A 17382-nucleotide genomic window follows, 5' to 3' on the forward strand; every position below is an offset into this window, starting at 1 on the left:
AATTCTTTGACACCAGACCAAGCGATTTTTGGCGAAACGGCATCAACAAATTGGTCCTGAGGTGGGAAGCGGTTTAACTTATTGACCGAATTATTGTTTTTTGTTTCAATAAAAGTCTTCGGTAAAAACACTACGAACTTATTGCCCAACCCAATATATTTAGCGAAAGTAGTGCAAGTTACATAGATATTCACGGATAAAACCTCCGTTTGGCATCCTAATACAATATCAATCGATTCTAAGATGGAGGACTGGCTTAGAACCAGACGTCCGTGCCTTGTTCGTACAAGTAGAGCAATCTGCGAATGTGTAGCTCTGGCATCCTGGATTGGACGGAGAGTCTTAACCTTCGAAAAAAATGATCCGAATGCCAACCCTCTCTATCCCTTTCTAGGCACTCATCGAACGACCCTCGTGTATAAGAAGTTTAGGGGAAAAAAATAGTGCTCTCTATGGAAAATTAAAAAGGCGATGCTGTCTATTACAGGCATTACCCAATATAAGGGGTGATAAATTTAGAGGTATCTGGTTCTAAATCACAATAAAACAACGAAAATTCAAATTGATTAAGCAATATTTATTATTTTTGTGTAGAAACATTCATGACATTTATTTTTTAAAGATAATTCCTTTTCATCCGTAAACACTAATTTTCGGTCGGCATCTCGTGAATCAATTTAGTAATGTTGGCCTCCAATGCCTCAAATCGAAGCTGGTTTAAGTAGTATTTAGTGTATTTAAAGTAAAGGGTTTTTCAATTGGCGCTGGTCGATTTTGGCGCCCTGTGGCAGCCATTTTGTTTTGGTGACATCTGTCAAATCTTTTGTTTATTATTCAGTTGTTTATGCCAAATCATCATGGCAAGTTACACGATTGAACAGCACGTTTAAATGATAAAACTTTATTATCAAAATGAGTGTTCATTAACGCAAACGTTGCGCGCATTGCGCCCATTTTTCGGTAGACGTGGTGGCCCTTCAAAGTCGACTCTTCAACGTTTGGTGGCCAAATTTGAGACGACCGGGTCAGTAAACAATCAGCCAACACCCGTACGTTCAAGGAACGCAAGATCAGCCGAGAACATTGCCGCGGTCCATGAAAGTGTACAGCCGAACCCGAGGCAGTCTATTCCTCGCCGTGCACAAGAACTTGGCCTTTCGCAGACTTCAACTTGGCGAATTTTGCGTCGGGACCCAGGATCTCAAAGTTGATGACTATAGACAACGCCGTTTGTTCGCTGACTGGGCTTCGAATCGTTTGGAAGAGGGCGAAAAATCATCTTTAGTGATGAGGCGCATTTTTGGATGAATGGCTGTGTTAACAAACAAAATTGCCGTATATGGGACGACACCAATGCACACGAGGTTCACCAGGTGATAATGCATCCTCAAAAAGTTACCGTTTGATGTGGATTTTGCGCCGGCGGCGTCAATGGTCCGTACTTGTTTGAAAACGACGTTGGTGAGGCGATCACCGTCAACAGCGAGCGCTACACAACAATGATAACCAATTTCTTATAGCCCATATTGAACCATATGGACCTAGATGATATGATTCTTCCGGCCCATAAGCCGTACCAAAGAGTTTTTTTAATGGACATAATGGCTGTTCTTGAATGGCCTCGGGCTTCTCTTCAGCTCAAATATGGTCAAAAATGAGCATCATCGCTGAACATCATAAAGTGCTATGAACACTTTTCGTAGAACATCGATTTTCTTAATACGATTCGTGTACGATTTGCAAACGTTGTTGTTCATTGATGAAATGTCAATGAATCCTGAAAAAAGTGAAAAAGTATTTCCAATCTGATCATCCTTTAGAAGGAAGACAGCACAAATGGTAACTAATAATGGTCCCATACCAGCTCGCGAATAGGCCATTACCCTGTATGGTCTTTATTGAAAGTCGTACAACATACAAATATACAAATATATATAGGGTACATAAATTTTATTTATATAAACAATTTATTTATGAAACTAAGCGTTATGGTATACTAGATTTCTTAACGGAAATGAACTTTAGATTAGATATGCAATTCATCACTGAAATTTGCGCGATTATAAAGTGATCTGTTAGCTGCTAATCTGTCGCGATTTAAGCCAAAGCAACCGCGACGCCAGACTGTGATTGATCCGAGTATGATTGGTATGCACATCAGCATACCGACAAGCAGGCCCACCAAAAACAGATTGCTGGTGCTTGTCGTTTCGATGCTGCATTGTAGGCGAGCTTCGGGCAAACTAAGTTGCAAAAGGGGAACACTTCTATAAGCATTTGGTTGATAGCAGTTGACATCTTGCGTCCAAATTGGTTGAGTGTTGTTTATTTGAATCATTAGTACTTCGATGAGCCAATGATTGCTGCAGTCACATGTCCAGTAGTTGTAGCGCAAGTCCAAATCAGTTATCTTGTCCCAGCGTTCCAGCATTCCACGCTCCAAAGTGCTTAAATTGTTGTTGTGTATGTAAAGCTATGGGAGTTTGAAAGTAATTTATGGGTTAATCAGGCTTTACACTAATGTTACGAGTGGCCCAAATACAAGTTTATTTTATAAATCAGTTTTTTTTTTAAATAATTCCTTGGATTTCACTGATCCTATTCGATCCTATAAAAGTCGGTGCTTGCTTATTAATCTAAAAACAGCAGATTTTAGAATCACTCATCTCTCCCTTACTTTCTTTATCGATTTGATAATTAGAGCGATCGACTGCCCAACGAAAAACGACACACAAAACACCTATGGAAAGTATTCAACGTCTTGGTGCACTCTGCACGACAGGGGCAATTTGTAACTACTCCTACGGCAGTACTTGAATAGTCAACTTATCACCGATTGACATTGCGGCAGAAGGTCTAGCAGCTAGATCTGCTGCAAGACTTAAGGCAACGGGTGAATTTACCTGTAAAATATTCAAACATAGCTCAATAGGTATGAGTCATCGGACCAATACGGACTCTATGACTCCGAAATACAATTGGGTGACGAGCTTTTGAACAACAATATAAGAAGGGGGTGATAAAGAGGTATGAAACCTAGCCCCAATACGCTTAATATATTTACTGACGGCTCGAAAGTGATGGACGGAGTAGGTGCAGGGATTTATTGCGCAGAGCTGGGCATCAGGCGGCCAATTAAGCTCCCTGATCATTGCAGTATTTTTCAAGCAGAAGTCTTTGCGGTAGGAAAGGCTGCAGAAATAGCACTTGGACATCGAGCAACTCCAATATAAATATATACGTTGACAGTCAAGCGGCAATAAAAGCAATAAACTCATATGAAATTTCATCTAAAAATGTTCTTAGGACCAGGCAAGTCATAGAGAGACTAGCCGCAGGCAGATGGTTACACATGCATTGGGACATAAGAGCATTGCAGGAAACGAAATTGTAGATGAGATTGCCAAAAGCGCTGTCTACATACAATTCGAACAAGAAAACGACATACGTACGACATCGCTGTGGATATGAAAACACGGATAGACAGGAGGTGGAATAATCTAGCCACTTGTAAAACCGCGAAAATCATGTGGACACAGAAGGCAGGCAAATACGCCAGATTCGTACTAGCCCTGTCTAGGAAGGAAAGCGGAACTATCGAAGGTATACTGACAGACCACAATTTGTTAGCGGCACACGCATACAAGATGGGAATTGCAAACAATGATAGCTGCAGATTTTGCAATAAACTAGAAGAAAGGGCGACTCTTGAACACCTTCTATGTTCTTGCTCTGCATTAGCTAGAACCCGAATGTAATATTTAGCAGCTCTACAATATGAGAGGTTAGAATGTCTGTCGAGGTTAGAGCTTCAGAGCTTACTTAGATTCGCAAAAGACGCAGGAAGAAGCCTACTACGAGGAAACGTAAAGATCAAGACCCACCTGGTACCAATAAGAACCAATAGGTACCACTAAGGACCTACCCTAACTCGGCATCGCTACTCGAGATAATTAATTTGAATATTCCTCAGCGAAGCTTGCGAAATCTAATACGAGGGGTGTCTTTTATATGTCGGGATTTGGCAACCCTGGTGTTGCAATGTGGCAACTGACAGCTGTATCGCAAAGTTTGATATTTTTTGGCTTTTACGTACTCAGAACGTTTTGAAATACCAGCGCTTTTTTGTTGTTTACAGTAACTTAAAAGATTCATCTCGGCCCAAAAATGGAATTAAATCGTGAACATTTTCGTGCGATTATTTTTTACAACTTTCGACGTAGATTAACTCAGCAACATTGCATGGATGAACTTAATTCATTTTTTGGCGATGAAGCTCCATCAAGGACCAGTGTTTATCGATGGTATGGTGAATTCAATCGTAGTCGTAGTTCACTCCAAGACAAATTTCGTGAAGGTCGTCGAAAATCAGTTGTTGTTCCGAAAACCATTGATGCTGTGCGCGAACTGATATTGCATTGAGACAATCTTAGGCATTGGTGGGACCAGCATACATTCAATATTGCATAAACATTTGACTGTCAGAAAAATTTGTTCGCGTTGGATCCCACACAATTTGTCAATCGCTCAAAAAAAGGTTCGTGTCGATTGGTCCAAGGAAATGCTCAAAAAATACGATCGCGGGGCTTCGAAACACGTCTATGACATCGTGGCAGGGGATGAATCATGGATTTAGAGTATGAAGTGATTAAATAAATAAATTACTGGAGAGATTTCGAACAGCTTCACAGCCCATTATATTGAGTCAATGTTCATCTTCAAATCCTGAATTGTTTCTAGACTGCTTGCAAGGAAACTTGCTCTCATACCTTGAGTTTCCCTCAAAGTCGAGAGCAAATCTGAAGCAACCAATTGATTTCACTAAGGTAGCGGGAATACCTAATAATGTAGTTACGAAGCTTAGCTTGCGAAACATAAATTGTTTGATAGCCACTGAGGTAAAATGCGTTATCCCGAAATTACCAAATACCATCGAAGCCCATAGTTTTCAATTTGAGCCCACAAAAATCAGCAATGATGATTCTATAGCTCCCACTGTTGGCCGAATAGCATTTCCAGCAGCATTTTCCAAGAACTGTGTGACTCGAATTCCACATCAAACCGTCACATTCTCTGCATGAGTTTGACTCTCAACAATCATATGCGGGGCGTTCAATATCCAGATGCAGTAACCCTGTTTGCTAATCTAGCATACGACACCTTGTCTTTCAAGATAGTTTTTCCTAAAAAATCTACCCTATATTGGAAGCAAATAGTCGCAAACACAAGCCGAGCAATGGAAATTAAGTGTATAATCGCTTGCCTTCAAGTGCTGTGCTAATCTAACGACTGAGATAATACAGACTGAGTTGACGCATTCTACTCACCACTACTCGGCGCTCAGTGAACTTTGCAGAATCAGCTGTTGAGCTGACGTGGTTTTAGATATTGAAGGTTGCACACAAGAATGATAGAAAGAAGATTGCGCCCATTAGAGAGTACGTGACGTCACGTTTTTCCAAGTTGTGCAGTATTGCCAACCATTTGCTCTTCGCAATAAATTTAGTGCTTTTTTATACCGAAAATGCGAAAATTTTGAAGTTTCGTGTTTTGTTTCTTTTTTTCTTTTAATTTAAAGCTACCGAAACTTGCAATGAAAAGTAGTGGGTTCTTATAATTATATATTGAAAATGTGAATGTAATTTGTTGCTCCTTTTAAGATTATGCAAGAATATTAAATGTCCCTCTCTCAACTCTTCTTAAGATTGAAAACCTTTTTACCCATTACCCGTTTGAATTTACTGAATGCGGATTAAAACCATAGAGGTGTAATCGTGTCTTCCGGCCATCAATCCTTAGTGGGACATAGGGCATCAAGAGATGTATTCATTGTAAAAATAAGCCACAAAATACCAGAAAATACTAAAGAAACCATACTGACATTTTTACAAAAAGAGCACCTTATCTAGTTACATAACCTCAAATTTAGCAAATAAGTCGTTCCCTTAACAAAATAGTCTCGCTTAACAAAAAAAAATCATAAATTAAATTTTACATAAGCATAACACATTTATTTAAAAAAAAAAACGCACATTCTAAAGACAATTTGTCACGCATACAAAGTTCTTTAAATGATTCAATAAAAATTTGTTGTGTTATTTTCTTTGAATGGGAATTTTAGTGCGTTTTTATATATAGGGTTTTTCAATAGGTGCGCTTCAACTTTTTTCCGATAGGGAGGGCGAACGACGCAATATTTTTTATTTTTCGCTTGTCATTTGTAAACTTCATTAGTATACATTTCATCATGGAACGCTACACACTTGAGCAACGATTGCAAATCGTGCAAATTTTTTATAAAAATAATCGTTCTGTTGCTGCTACTTTAAGAGCATTACGGCCATTTTACGGTCCATTTAACAAGCCGTCCCGTTTTGGGGTTATGTGAAGTCATTGGTCTACAGTAAGAAGCCGGCGACGATTTGTGAGCTCAGAGCTAATATTGAACGCGAAATTGCTGGAATTTCGGCCGATTTATGCAAAAGAGTGGTCGAAAATTGGGTTCAACGATTGGACTTCGTAAAACGTGCACGCGGTGGTCATGCAAAAGAAATCGAATTTCATACTTAAATGTATATGTTCAAACTCGATAATAAAAAAAAATTAGTTAAAAAAGTCAAACCGTTTGTGTTTTATTCAAAAAAGTTCAAAAGTTGAATCGCTCTTACTGAAAACCCCTATACAAAGCTAGGCAACACTGCAGTAGTGAGAGAGAGATTTGAGTGATGAAAGCAGAAGAACACCAACAACACCTGCAATCGGGGGCAATGCCACCAGATGATAAAAAAAGTAAAGCTAAATAAAACTGAGTGAATTATTTAACTAATTATTAAAAAATGTATATTTTACAAAATTATAAACATAACATTTTAATTCGAATAGGCTAGAAAAATGTTATGAAGAAACAACTAAAACTCTGAGACTAAATAACAAAAAAAAAATTCTAAATCAAGTTACGAAAATGGTAATCTGGCCATACTGGAGCTAAAATCACGTAACTAGTTGTCAAATTCGCTGAGAGCAAAGTAACGGGACCACGATAGGCGCCATCTCATTGTTCTTTTCATCTTTCATCATGGGTTGCACATTCAGCTCGCTATTACTGGATTTTTAGTACAATTTTCAAAGCAAACTTTTGAGCTGGCGTAATTCGAAATGTTTATCTAAAATTCTTTGTTTACAAGTAATTTTTTTCTATTTCTTACAAGCAATTTATTTTATTTTTCAATGATTTTCTAAATTGTTCTTTGTTTACATTAATCGAACCTAATTATAATGTTTTTTTTTTTTTTGCCAATCTTCGCTGTCTTAACACTCTCTTCTTGGTTCTCTCACACACTTCATGTAAATCATGACAAAAAGAGTTGAGAAGGTGTGGCGAAGATGAGGCCGTTAACCGCCGCTCAGCGGCTTGAAAGAATGCTGATTGGCTAACCTAACCTGTTGGTTTATGTAAAAATTGAGATTGTGTTGGTAATATGTAACGGAAAAAATCAACACAGACGGTCTGAACAACAACTGATTGTTCATGTGAAATGAGCAGACAGAATTCTGCTGCCAAGTATCCGCTGACGTGGCAGCCCATGGTGAAAAAAATTGAGAGGGTGTGGACAATAACAAATATATGAAAAATATTAACATAGCCTCCACTCATGTTGCTTTGTTGCTATCTGAACAACGCCTGATGGACGAGTGCGTGAAAACGAGAGAAATTTTCGTGCAGAATTCTGCTTCCGAATACCCAATGTGCAGCCGAAGTTGCTTACACAATTTTCTTATTCGCCATAGCAGATTGGCGAAGCCTGGTAATCATCCTTGCATCTAAAGTTGCGTTACGGCAAAGTTACGCACTTTTCCCACTTCAACTCACGCAAACTAGTCATTGTTATGATTGTATGTTGCCTCATATCTGCGCCTTCTATCGTTCGTATTTTAACAAAATCATGTAATATTTCATTTTCAAACTGGCACCAACAAATCAGTTTGCTTAATTCGTTTGGAAAAGAATTGACCTCTGTTGAGTGTATTTGTCAAATTCCGAAATAACAATTCAAGTCAAGACAGATATATAAGAATTTTCGATAAGACAGAGAGATCTTTGCAATCAAAATTCGTGGTCTTCAATTGATATTTGCATTTCAACAAACTTTTTTTTATAGAATACAGAGTTACAAATATTTAATGATTTTTTTAATCAAGAACCAGACCATCCTGTTTCTATGCAAAATCTGTCGCTGCGTGCCGAACAATTCTTTTTTCCTGTCATGTATGATAATTTTGAATATATCGCCAAATAAAGATTTTGGATTAAAGAAAAGAAGGTAGGTCATAAAAACATTTAATATACTTTTTTTACTATTTAGATACATCAAATGAAAGGAAATATAATTTTCTATCTTTCGTTTCTACTTAATTTTTCATTGAAAGTAAAAGTTTTCAAGATATTGACAAAGCCTAAAAACATAATATAGTTTTTTTTACCAAAATATGAAAATTTTGGAATTATATTGAAAGAAATATATAGGGTGTTTTTTTTAACCATCGATATCGAGAATTGTGATTTGACAGCTGAGAATGACATTTCTGTTCAGTGAGCCAGAAAAACGCTGCCAAATTGCGGAATATTAGTTAAAAAAATAAATCTGTTCGTTAAGCTCAAAGGAGCTGCCGTTACGGTGAATGGCGAGTGCTTTAGAACCATGTTGACCGAATTTTTTATTTCCAAAACTTAATCAGCTAAACATCGACAAATTTAGTTCCAACAAAACGACGCAGCTGTCATCCAGCTGGCTTAACAATCGATTTATTGAAATATTCAAGCCACCATTGATGCAATACGGCCAGATTTATTGGAAAAAGTAGTTCGAAATTGGACTGATCGAATAGGCCATATAACTCGTAGTCGCGGCAGACATATACCGGGTATCATATTCAGAAAATAAATTATCTACCAGATAATAATAAAAAAAAATCTTTCCAAAAATATTTCTGATTTGCATTATCATTTTACGCTCTGAAGCTCTTAAAAAACACGCGATATAAGAAAATGAAATTTTCTCATTTTTTAAACCAAAAATATCTAGAAAAAATATAAAATTTATATGAGAAAACTCCTCCTATAAGTATACAAGTTATTCGCATGAGAAAAAGCTGTTCTAATTTTTGCATTGGCCCTACTTACCATAAGTAAATTTTCACAACTTCAAACTAATTCCTTTGACATCACTAGTTGGCTTTCCTAATAACAAATTACTCAGATTAATAAATTTGACTTATAAAACTATGCATTGATAGCATCTTTAAAACATTTTTTCTAGCATAGCAATAATGCAGATATCAAACTTGAAAGACGTAGTCACAAATATCGCTTCAAGAAATGTTGAATTCAGCACCCGATTTTAAGATACAAGTTAAGATATCAGATATCATTTGCGCTCCCACGAATTTTTGCTAACGTAGCAACCAGCCAAATTTTCGTTCCCACAACGTGACTGCATTCCTTTCTTGAATGCAACGTGACCTTATGCTATAATTATGATTTTTGATAACAGATGAAGGGCAGTGCTAGACGGACCGTTGTAACCGGCAGACGCACTAAATTAATAATGTGTTTTTTTTAAGAAACAAATTAATAAACGAAATAACTGGGGGCTCAACCGGGATCCCTACCGTGTAATATCCTGAAAACAAAAAGTAAGGATTCGGTAGAGACGCCAAAAAAAAGGAATAAGTATCCTAATAGTGGAGAAAAAATAATAAAAAAATATAAAAAATAATATTACTTTGGCTGAGAATAATAAATCTCAGCGCGACTTAAGAAAAATTAAAAGTGAAAGATTCAAAGTGTGTGTGTGTGTGCCAACTTATCGCGCCACGCCAAAACGGATTTTAACATATTCAATATTATTTGTGTAATTTGTTTGAAGTGGAGTTTAAAAAGTCCTTCAAATCTTGCAACCCAGATATTTACGCTTGAAAGGCCAATCGAAAACAGGGAATCATCAATAGAATATGTGAATTAGTTTTCGGCATTGGGAAACTGTAAAACTGTGAACGATTTTTGGCAAACCAAAAAAAACAAAAAACTGGTGCAAACTATTAAGGGAAGTAATTCCAAATACAAAAAATCAAATCAACAAAAACAAATTTCAAAACAAAAAACAACACAGAAACAGAAATTAACAAAAAATTGCACTGTGTGTCAGTGAAAGCCAACTGAAAAGCCATAGAAGGATGACCTAGTGTGGCCAAGACACTAGCAACGAGTGAAATAGACATCGCAGGAGCCTGGAGAAAATAGATGACCTAGTGTGGCCAAGACACTAGCAACGAGTGAAATAGACGGGACGAACATCGCAGGAGCCTGGAGAAAATAAGTATAAGACTATTTAAGTAAGCTCACTATTTATTAGAAGAAAAATTAGATTTGCCACCAGACGAAGTTTAACTTTTAATCAAAGGAAGAATGGCTACTCATGAAGTCATAGGTAGGCTAATAGAAAGCCAGTTAGGTCCCTTGCAAAATAAGATAGACGAGCTAACTAGGGAACTAGAGAAGTTGACCAGCATAAACACTGTTTGCGAATATCAAACACAATCAATTGACGATTCGATTAGATGTGACGAGACGTTAGATGTGATTAAATCACTACCTATATTTGATGGAAAAAATTCCTATGTCAGTTGGCGCGAAGCTGCTAACAGCAGTATGCTATTATATAATAAAGGAAGTCGGAAATATTACGCCGCATTAACAATCTTGAGGAATAAGATTATAGCAGACGCTAATGACATGCTGACTAACCATGGGACAGTCCTTAACTTTGACGCTATCCTCAGCAGATTGGACTTTGCCTATGCGGACAAAAGACCATTGCATATAATAGAACAGGAATTAAGTGTAATGAGGCAGGGGTCGCTTTCCATAATCGATTATTACAATGAAGTCAATAAAAAACTGACTTCACTTATTAATAAAACAATTATGACTCACGGGTCACGGTCAGAGCTCACAAATGAGCTGAATAAAAAGAACAGGCAATATGCGCTTAGAGTTTTTATTACTGGACTGAATCCACCACTTGCAAATATTATTTTTTCACTATCCCCAAGCGATTTGCCGAACGCACTAGCTAAGGCACAGGAGTTAGATGCAAATAATGTAAGAGCAAATTTCGCGTTCCAATTCAACAGAAATAATTTGAATAGAAATCAAAATCACTTAAGATCTCCCCAAAATAATTTCCCAAGAATACGAAATAACCAACCGTTACACATTGAAGCAAAACCTGAGCTAATGGAATTAGGAAGTTCTGCCAACATAATTCAGAAACCTCCCCAAAATAATGGATTCCGAAGTAATTTCCGGCCATTCGCACACCATCAAACATTCTCGAACGGAAACTATCGACAACCATTTACAAGCAACAATAGGCCAAATTTTAACAATTTTCAACAAGGCATAAAACGCCAATTTCCAGGTAGTAAACAATTAAGCTATCAACCTCAGGTTAAAGCCCAAAGAATAAATAATCTGAATGAAGACGTTTTTTTAGAAGAAGGATCGAGCTGCCCTACATTTGGATGACAGCCTCATCAGGAAGAAAATGTAGGATTCTAATCGATAGTGGCGCTACTAGCTGCTATTGTAGCCCTGGAGTCCTTACAAACAGAAAGAAGTTAGTTATTAAGAAGAGGGTAAAAACCATCAACGGTTTCACCATCATTAACTTTTATTATGAAGCATCTATCTTTGGGATAAAAGAAAGATTTTATGAAGTTCCGAATCTTGATGCAGACATACTCTTAGGGTATAATTTTATGAGGAAAGCAGATGTAAAGTTGAATTTTAAGGAAGGTACTCTGACGTGTGGAAAACACGTTGAAAAATTTGTAGACTTTGAATCAGAGAATTTGAAGCATGAAAATGAAAATAGCGAAAACTTTTTGAGTAATATGGAAAATGAACAAATTAATTTTACCAGTGAAAGTGAAGAAACCTTGAAATTATTAAAAACAAATGTAGTTAAGAATGTAGAAGAACTACATTCAAATATAAATTTAAACTTACCGTTTAGGACGGACATTAAAGCGGAAATTCGCACAATTGCTGAAGCGCCAATATGGAGCAAGCAGTATCCCTACCCGCTTTCTGCAAATAGTTTTATTAACAATGAGATCAAAAAGTTATTGCAGGACGAGATAATTCGTCCTAGTAAAAGCCCTTTTAATTCACCCATATGGGTAGTTCCAAAAAAGGGAACTAATGACGATGGCTCGCAAAAATTACGTATGGTCATTGATTATAAAAAATTAAATGAACAAACAATACCCGATAAATACCCTATTCCGGACTGTAACGTTATTTTATCAAACCTTGGCACAGCCAAATACTTCTCAACAATTGACCTCGAATCTGGATTCCATCAGATTCTCATGAGTGAGAAAGATATTGAAAAGACAGCATTTTCCGTCAATAACGGGAAATACGAATTTCTCAGGATGCCATTCGGACTTAAAAATGCGCCGAGTATTTTCCAAAGAGCCATGGATAATATATTACGTGACTATATAGGAAAGATATGTCATGTCTACATTGATGACATCATCGTATACTCAGGAACTTTGGAAGATCATTTCAACCATCTTGAAATTATAATTAATACGCTCAAAGAAGCTAACATGAAAATTTCTTTAGAAAAATCAAAATTTTATGCCAAAGAAATCGACTTTCTAGGTTACGTTGTAGGTCATAAGGTAATTAAAACCGACCCAAAAAAAATAGAAGCAATACAGAATTATCCCTTACCTCAAACTTTAAGACAACTAAGGAGTTTTCTAGGAGTTGTAGGATATTATCGCAAATTTATTAAAAACTACGCAAATATAGCCAAACCGTTGACGAAATATTTGGCAGGCGATAATGGCAAAGTATCGCAATATATGTCCAAAAAAATTGAAATACGTCTTGACGAAGAAGGTATCCTTGCCTTTAATAAATTAAAAAGTTTATTGTCCGAACAGGTAGAACTGACCCAACCTGACTTTAATAAGAAATTCACATTAACGACTGATGCCTCGGCAGCCGCAATAGGAGCTGTTCTCAGTCAAGAGGGTAAGCCAATAACATTTATATCAAAAACATTAAATGAAACAGAACGAAAGTACGCAACAAACGAAAGGGAACTTTTTGCGATAGTCTGGGCTCTAAGGACGTTAACTAACTACCTTTACGGTACAACTAATCTTGAAATTCATACAGATCACCAACCATTAACAGGTGCAATCTCCACAAAAAATCCAAATGCGAAAATTAAACGATGGCGCTCATTTATTGAAGAATTTTCACCAAAAATGGTTTACAAACCAGGCGCAAGCAATGTTGTTGCTGATGCTTTTTCGCGCCTGTGCCTAAACAACATTTCCGATGAAGACTCAATACGCAGTACCCAACATTCCACTGAATCCAGTGATGTTTCTAATATCCCTGAAACATCCAAACCTTTAAATGAATTCAAGCAACAAATACTTTTGAGCAAATCCAATTTTACAATTCATGAAATGATAGTGACATTTGGAAGGACAAGACATATCATTGAATTCGACACCAGAGAAAACCTAAAAACAATACTTTTAGAATTTGTTCAACCAAACCTGGTTACCGCCTTGCACTGTACGCCAGAAGATCTTTACGATTTCAGAGAAACTGTTAAAGGAGTTTTCTCAAATAAATTTGTTTACACCAGAATATTTCCTTTGGACATAACAAATGAGGACGATCGACAGGACATAGTACAATATACCCATTGTCGAGCTCATCGAAATTCCAAAGAAAATCATAAACAAATTTACAAACAATATTATTGGCCAAAGATGCTAAACTACTTTAAAGAATACATTAAACAATGCGATATTTGTAATAAGAACAAATATAATCGTCACCCACAGAGAGTTCCAATTGGAGAGGCGCCAATTCCAAAGAAGGAGGGGGAGTACTTAAACATAGATATTTTTTTCGCGGAAAACCTAAAATTTATAACCTGCATAGATTCCTATTCAAAATTCATGGTCATTAAAAATATAGAAGAAAAAACAAATTTAGGAGAAAAGGTTTTAGATGTGTTACAAAGTTTTCCGAATGCCAAGAAAATAACACTTGATAACGAGCCAGGATTTTTGAGTGCCCAATTTAAATCACTAATGCAAAGATTACGGATTGAATTATATTATTGTACTCCACGACATAGTAACACAAATGGCCAAATTGAAAGAGCCCACTCAACCTTAACAGAAATAGCTAGATGTCTAAAAGAAGAAATCCATCTAATAGACAATGTTGAAACATTCTACAGAGCAGTTACACTCTACAATCATACAATTCACTCAGTTACACAAAATAAACCCGTAGACATTTTCTTTAATAAGACCCCACACAATTTAGTTGAAATTTTGAAAAAAGCACAAGACCAAATGATTTTAAAAAATAGTCCAAGCAATATAAAAACTTACCAGCCAGGAGATGTTATTTACGAAAAAATCATAGGACAAAGGAATAAACTACTGCCACGTTACAGGAAACAAAAAGTCAAAGAAGATTTAGGCAACAAAGTCAAAATACAATTCCGTGACAGAATAATTCATAAGGAAAATATTAAATAGGTTTTACCATTCCTTCCTCTACAGGAAATGACGAACGTTTTTGTAATACTTCTTGCAATTCTTAATATCTGCAATTCGGAAGTTCAAATATTGGACTACTCACATTCACAACTAATTTCAATTCACCTCGAACAAGCGCGACTACAAAACGGAAACTTTAAGCTTATTCATGTTTTAGAGTTGACCGAGTACAAAAGGACTATTGACGACATAGAACTTGAAATTCAAGAAAAAATACTGGGAAACAGCACCGTATTGCCTTTTCTTTTATATGACATAAAGCAGCTTAGAGATGCTCTAAAAAGGATTACTCCAAGGAAGAAACGTTCAATTGACATCCTTGGAACAGCGTGGAAATGGATAGCTGGCACCCCTGATCACGAAGATCACACTGTGGTTGTCAAAAAAATTAAAGGTTTATTAGATAACAACGAACGACAGAAAGTAATTAACAAGGACACCATCGACAGAATTAATTTACTAACTAACAGAACTAACCATATACTGAAGACATTACAATCACTTCAAGAAGTTAGAAGAACAATAGAGGAATCAATTGCCAATAAGATAAAAATTGTTAAAGACGAAATAGTCAACATCGAATACGCTCTACAGTGGGCTAAAGTAGGAGTTATTAATTCTTTTTTATTATCAGAAAAGGAAATGGGAGAAGCAAAAACGTTTCTCGATTTCGAAAAATTCCCCTATAATAATTTAGAAGAAGCCTTAGGTTTCGCTAGTATAAGAATAGCTACGAATGAAAACATGTTAATATATATTATAAATTTGCCAGCAATAGAGCAATTAATTTGTGCAAAATTGTTAATTAAGCCTGTAAAACGAAATAATACAATATTGAAAATTGATTCAGAATATTTTTTAAAATGCAATAATGATCTATATGAGATCAAAAAACAATGTAACAAAGTTAATGAATTGACCATTTGTAATAGGGATAATTTACTAGAAGTAAGTAATTCTAATTGTGTGAAACGGATTCTGAATAGCAAAAATCATAATTGCACTATAATAAACAACCAACACGTACCTTCAGTACAAGAGCTTTTTCAAGGAACGATCTTTTTGAACCAATTCGAAGGATTCGTAGAAATTTCAAAGAATAAATCGTACCAACTTTCGGGAACGTATCTACTTCAATTTCACAACGAAACCGTAACAATAGATAACAGAACTTACATTTCAAGAGAAATTTCATCTTTGAAACCACTCCCAGCCGTATTGCAATTGACAGCAAATAAATCTAATATTGAAGAAGTCCTCTCTTTGGGGATGATGAAAGAACTTCACTTAAATAATATAGAAGAAATAAACTCAATATCCACTAAAGAAAATTTAACACTGTCATTTAATTTGATCATGTCAGTAATATTACTTTCCTGTGTGTCCGCAATGTTCTACAAGTTGAGGACCAAACCAAAGTCAAAAGTTGAAATAACAAATATAGTTAACGAAGGATCAGAGCCGAAGGCATTGAATCCTGATGAACCCTCTTGTCACAAGACTAAATGCGGATTCCGCAGCATTAATGATTTACCGGTTTACTAACAATCGGGACGATTGATCTTACGGGGGGAGGAGTTAAGATATCAGATATCATTTGCGCTCCCACGAATTTTTGCTAACGTAGCAACCAGCCAAATTTTCGTTCCCACAACGTGACTGCATTCCTTTCTTGAATGCAACGTGACCTTATGCTATAATTATGATTTTTGATAACAGATGAAGGGCAGTGCTAGACGGACCGTTGTAACCGGCAGACGCACTAAATTAATAATGTGTTTTTTTTAAGAAACAAATTAATAAACGAAATAACTTACATAGAAACTGAAAGGCCCGGTTCTTAGGTCTTATCAGCTGTGTGGGAATGTAATCGTCTATGGAAAATGTAGATATGAATTTTTAACTGATTAAGCTGAAAACTTTAATTGGGTAGAAACGTGAAATGTTGAGTTGTGGAGAATGAGAGTGAGTTCTTGTTCCACACTCGCGTCCAAGGCAGACATATTATCGTCGGTAGCCACCATATGTAGTGGGGTTATAACTATAAGTATTCTCCACTAGCAAGCCAGACTCGCGATTAAGATAAACTCACGTAATAGCTTAACAGCAGACGCAGAGTGAGGTTCATTTGGAATAACTTTCACCTAAGCAATAAATTTGTATTTGCCAATGTTGTTTCAGACGATTCATATTGTTCCCATAATGTGACACTTAATACTGACAGACTAATTGACAGTTCAGATTTGGAGCGCATAAATATAACTTGTATTCAAAAAGAAACTTGTATTTGGTACACCCTATAAGTGACCGAATTTGCGAAGTTTCACACTGAGTTTCAGTGCAAAATGAGTTCGTGTAAAAGTTAGTATGGAAATATTGTTTAATTTTCTGTTAACTAAATTACCTTTTCTAATGGCGGATAAGATAAAATTTCTGGGTTTGTCGTATTCTTAGCAAATGCTTTAACATCGATTTTAGACAACTTTGGATTACTTGACAAGATTAGAGTAGTTAAGTCTAAAAGTAGTAAACGAGAACCATGAATTATTTATCGCGGAAGCAGCTAAAATATTCAACTTACTTTGCAATTCTGAAAATGCGCCGGGTCCGATTTCCTTCAGTTCTGGCATGTAAGCCATACTTAGGTAGGTCAAGTAGGGTAGATTGGGAAAAATACTGCAGGTGCCCAAGGTAAGTTGTCAT

General features: G+C 36.3%; 1 protein-coding gene across 2 annotated transcripts in view; it reads right to left on the reverse strand.

Moving 5' to 3' along the window:
• Positions 1-1923: 1923 nt before the first annotated feature.
• LOC129239491 (leucine-rich repeat-containing protein 15) overlaps positions 1924-17382 on the reverse strand; it is a 29594-nt gene continuing 14135 nt past the window's right edge. For both annotated transcript variants that reach the window (XM_054875004.1, XM_054875005.1), the window contains exons 5-7: positions 17261-17355; positions 17084-17196; positions 1924-2473 (exon numbers count right to left, since the gene is read on the reverse strand). In XM_054875004.1, coding sequence (XP_054730979.1) covers positions 2027-2473; positions 17084-17196; positions 17261-17355 — 655 coding nt within the window. In that variant the 3' untranslated portion in view covers positions 1924-2026. The remainder of the gene's footprint in view (positions 2474-17083; positions 17197-17260; positions 17356-17382) is intronic.

This window comes from Anastrepha obliqua, chromosome 2, assembly GCF_027943255.1.
Source record: "Anastrepha obliqua isolate idAnaObli1 chromosome 2, idAnaObli1_1.0, whole genome shotgun sequence".
Taxonomy (NCBI): Eukaryota; Metazoa; Arthropoda; class Insecta; order Diptera; family Tephritidae; genus Anastrepha; species Anastrepha obliqua.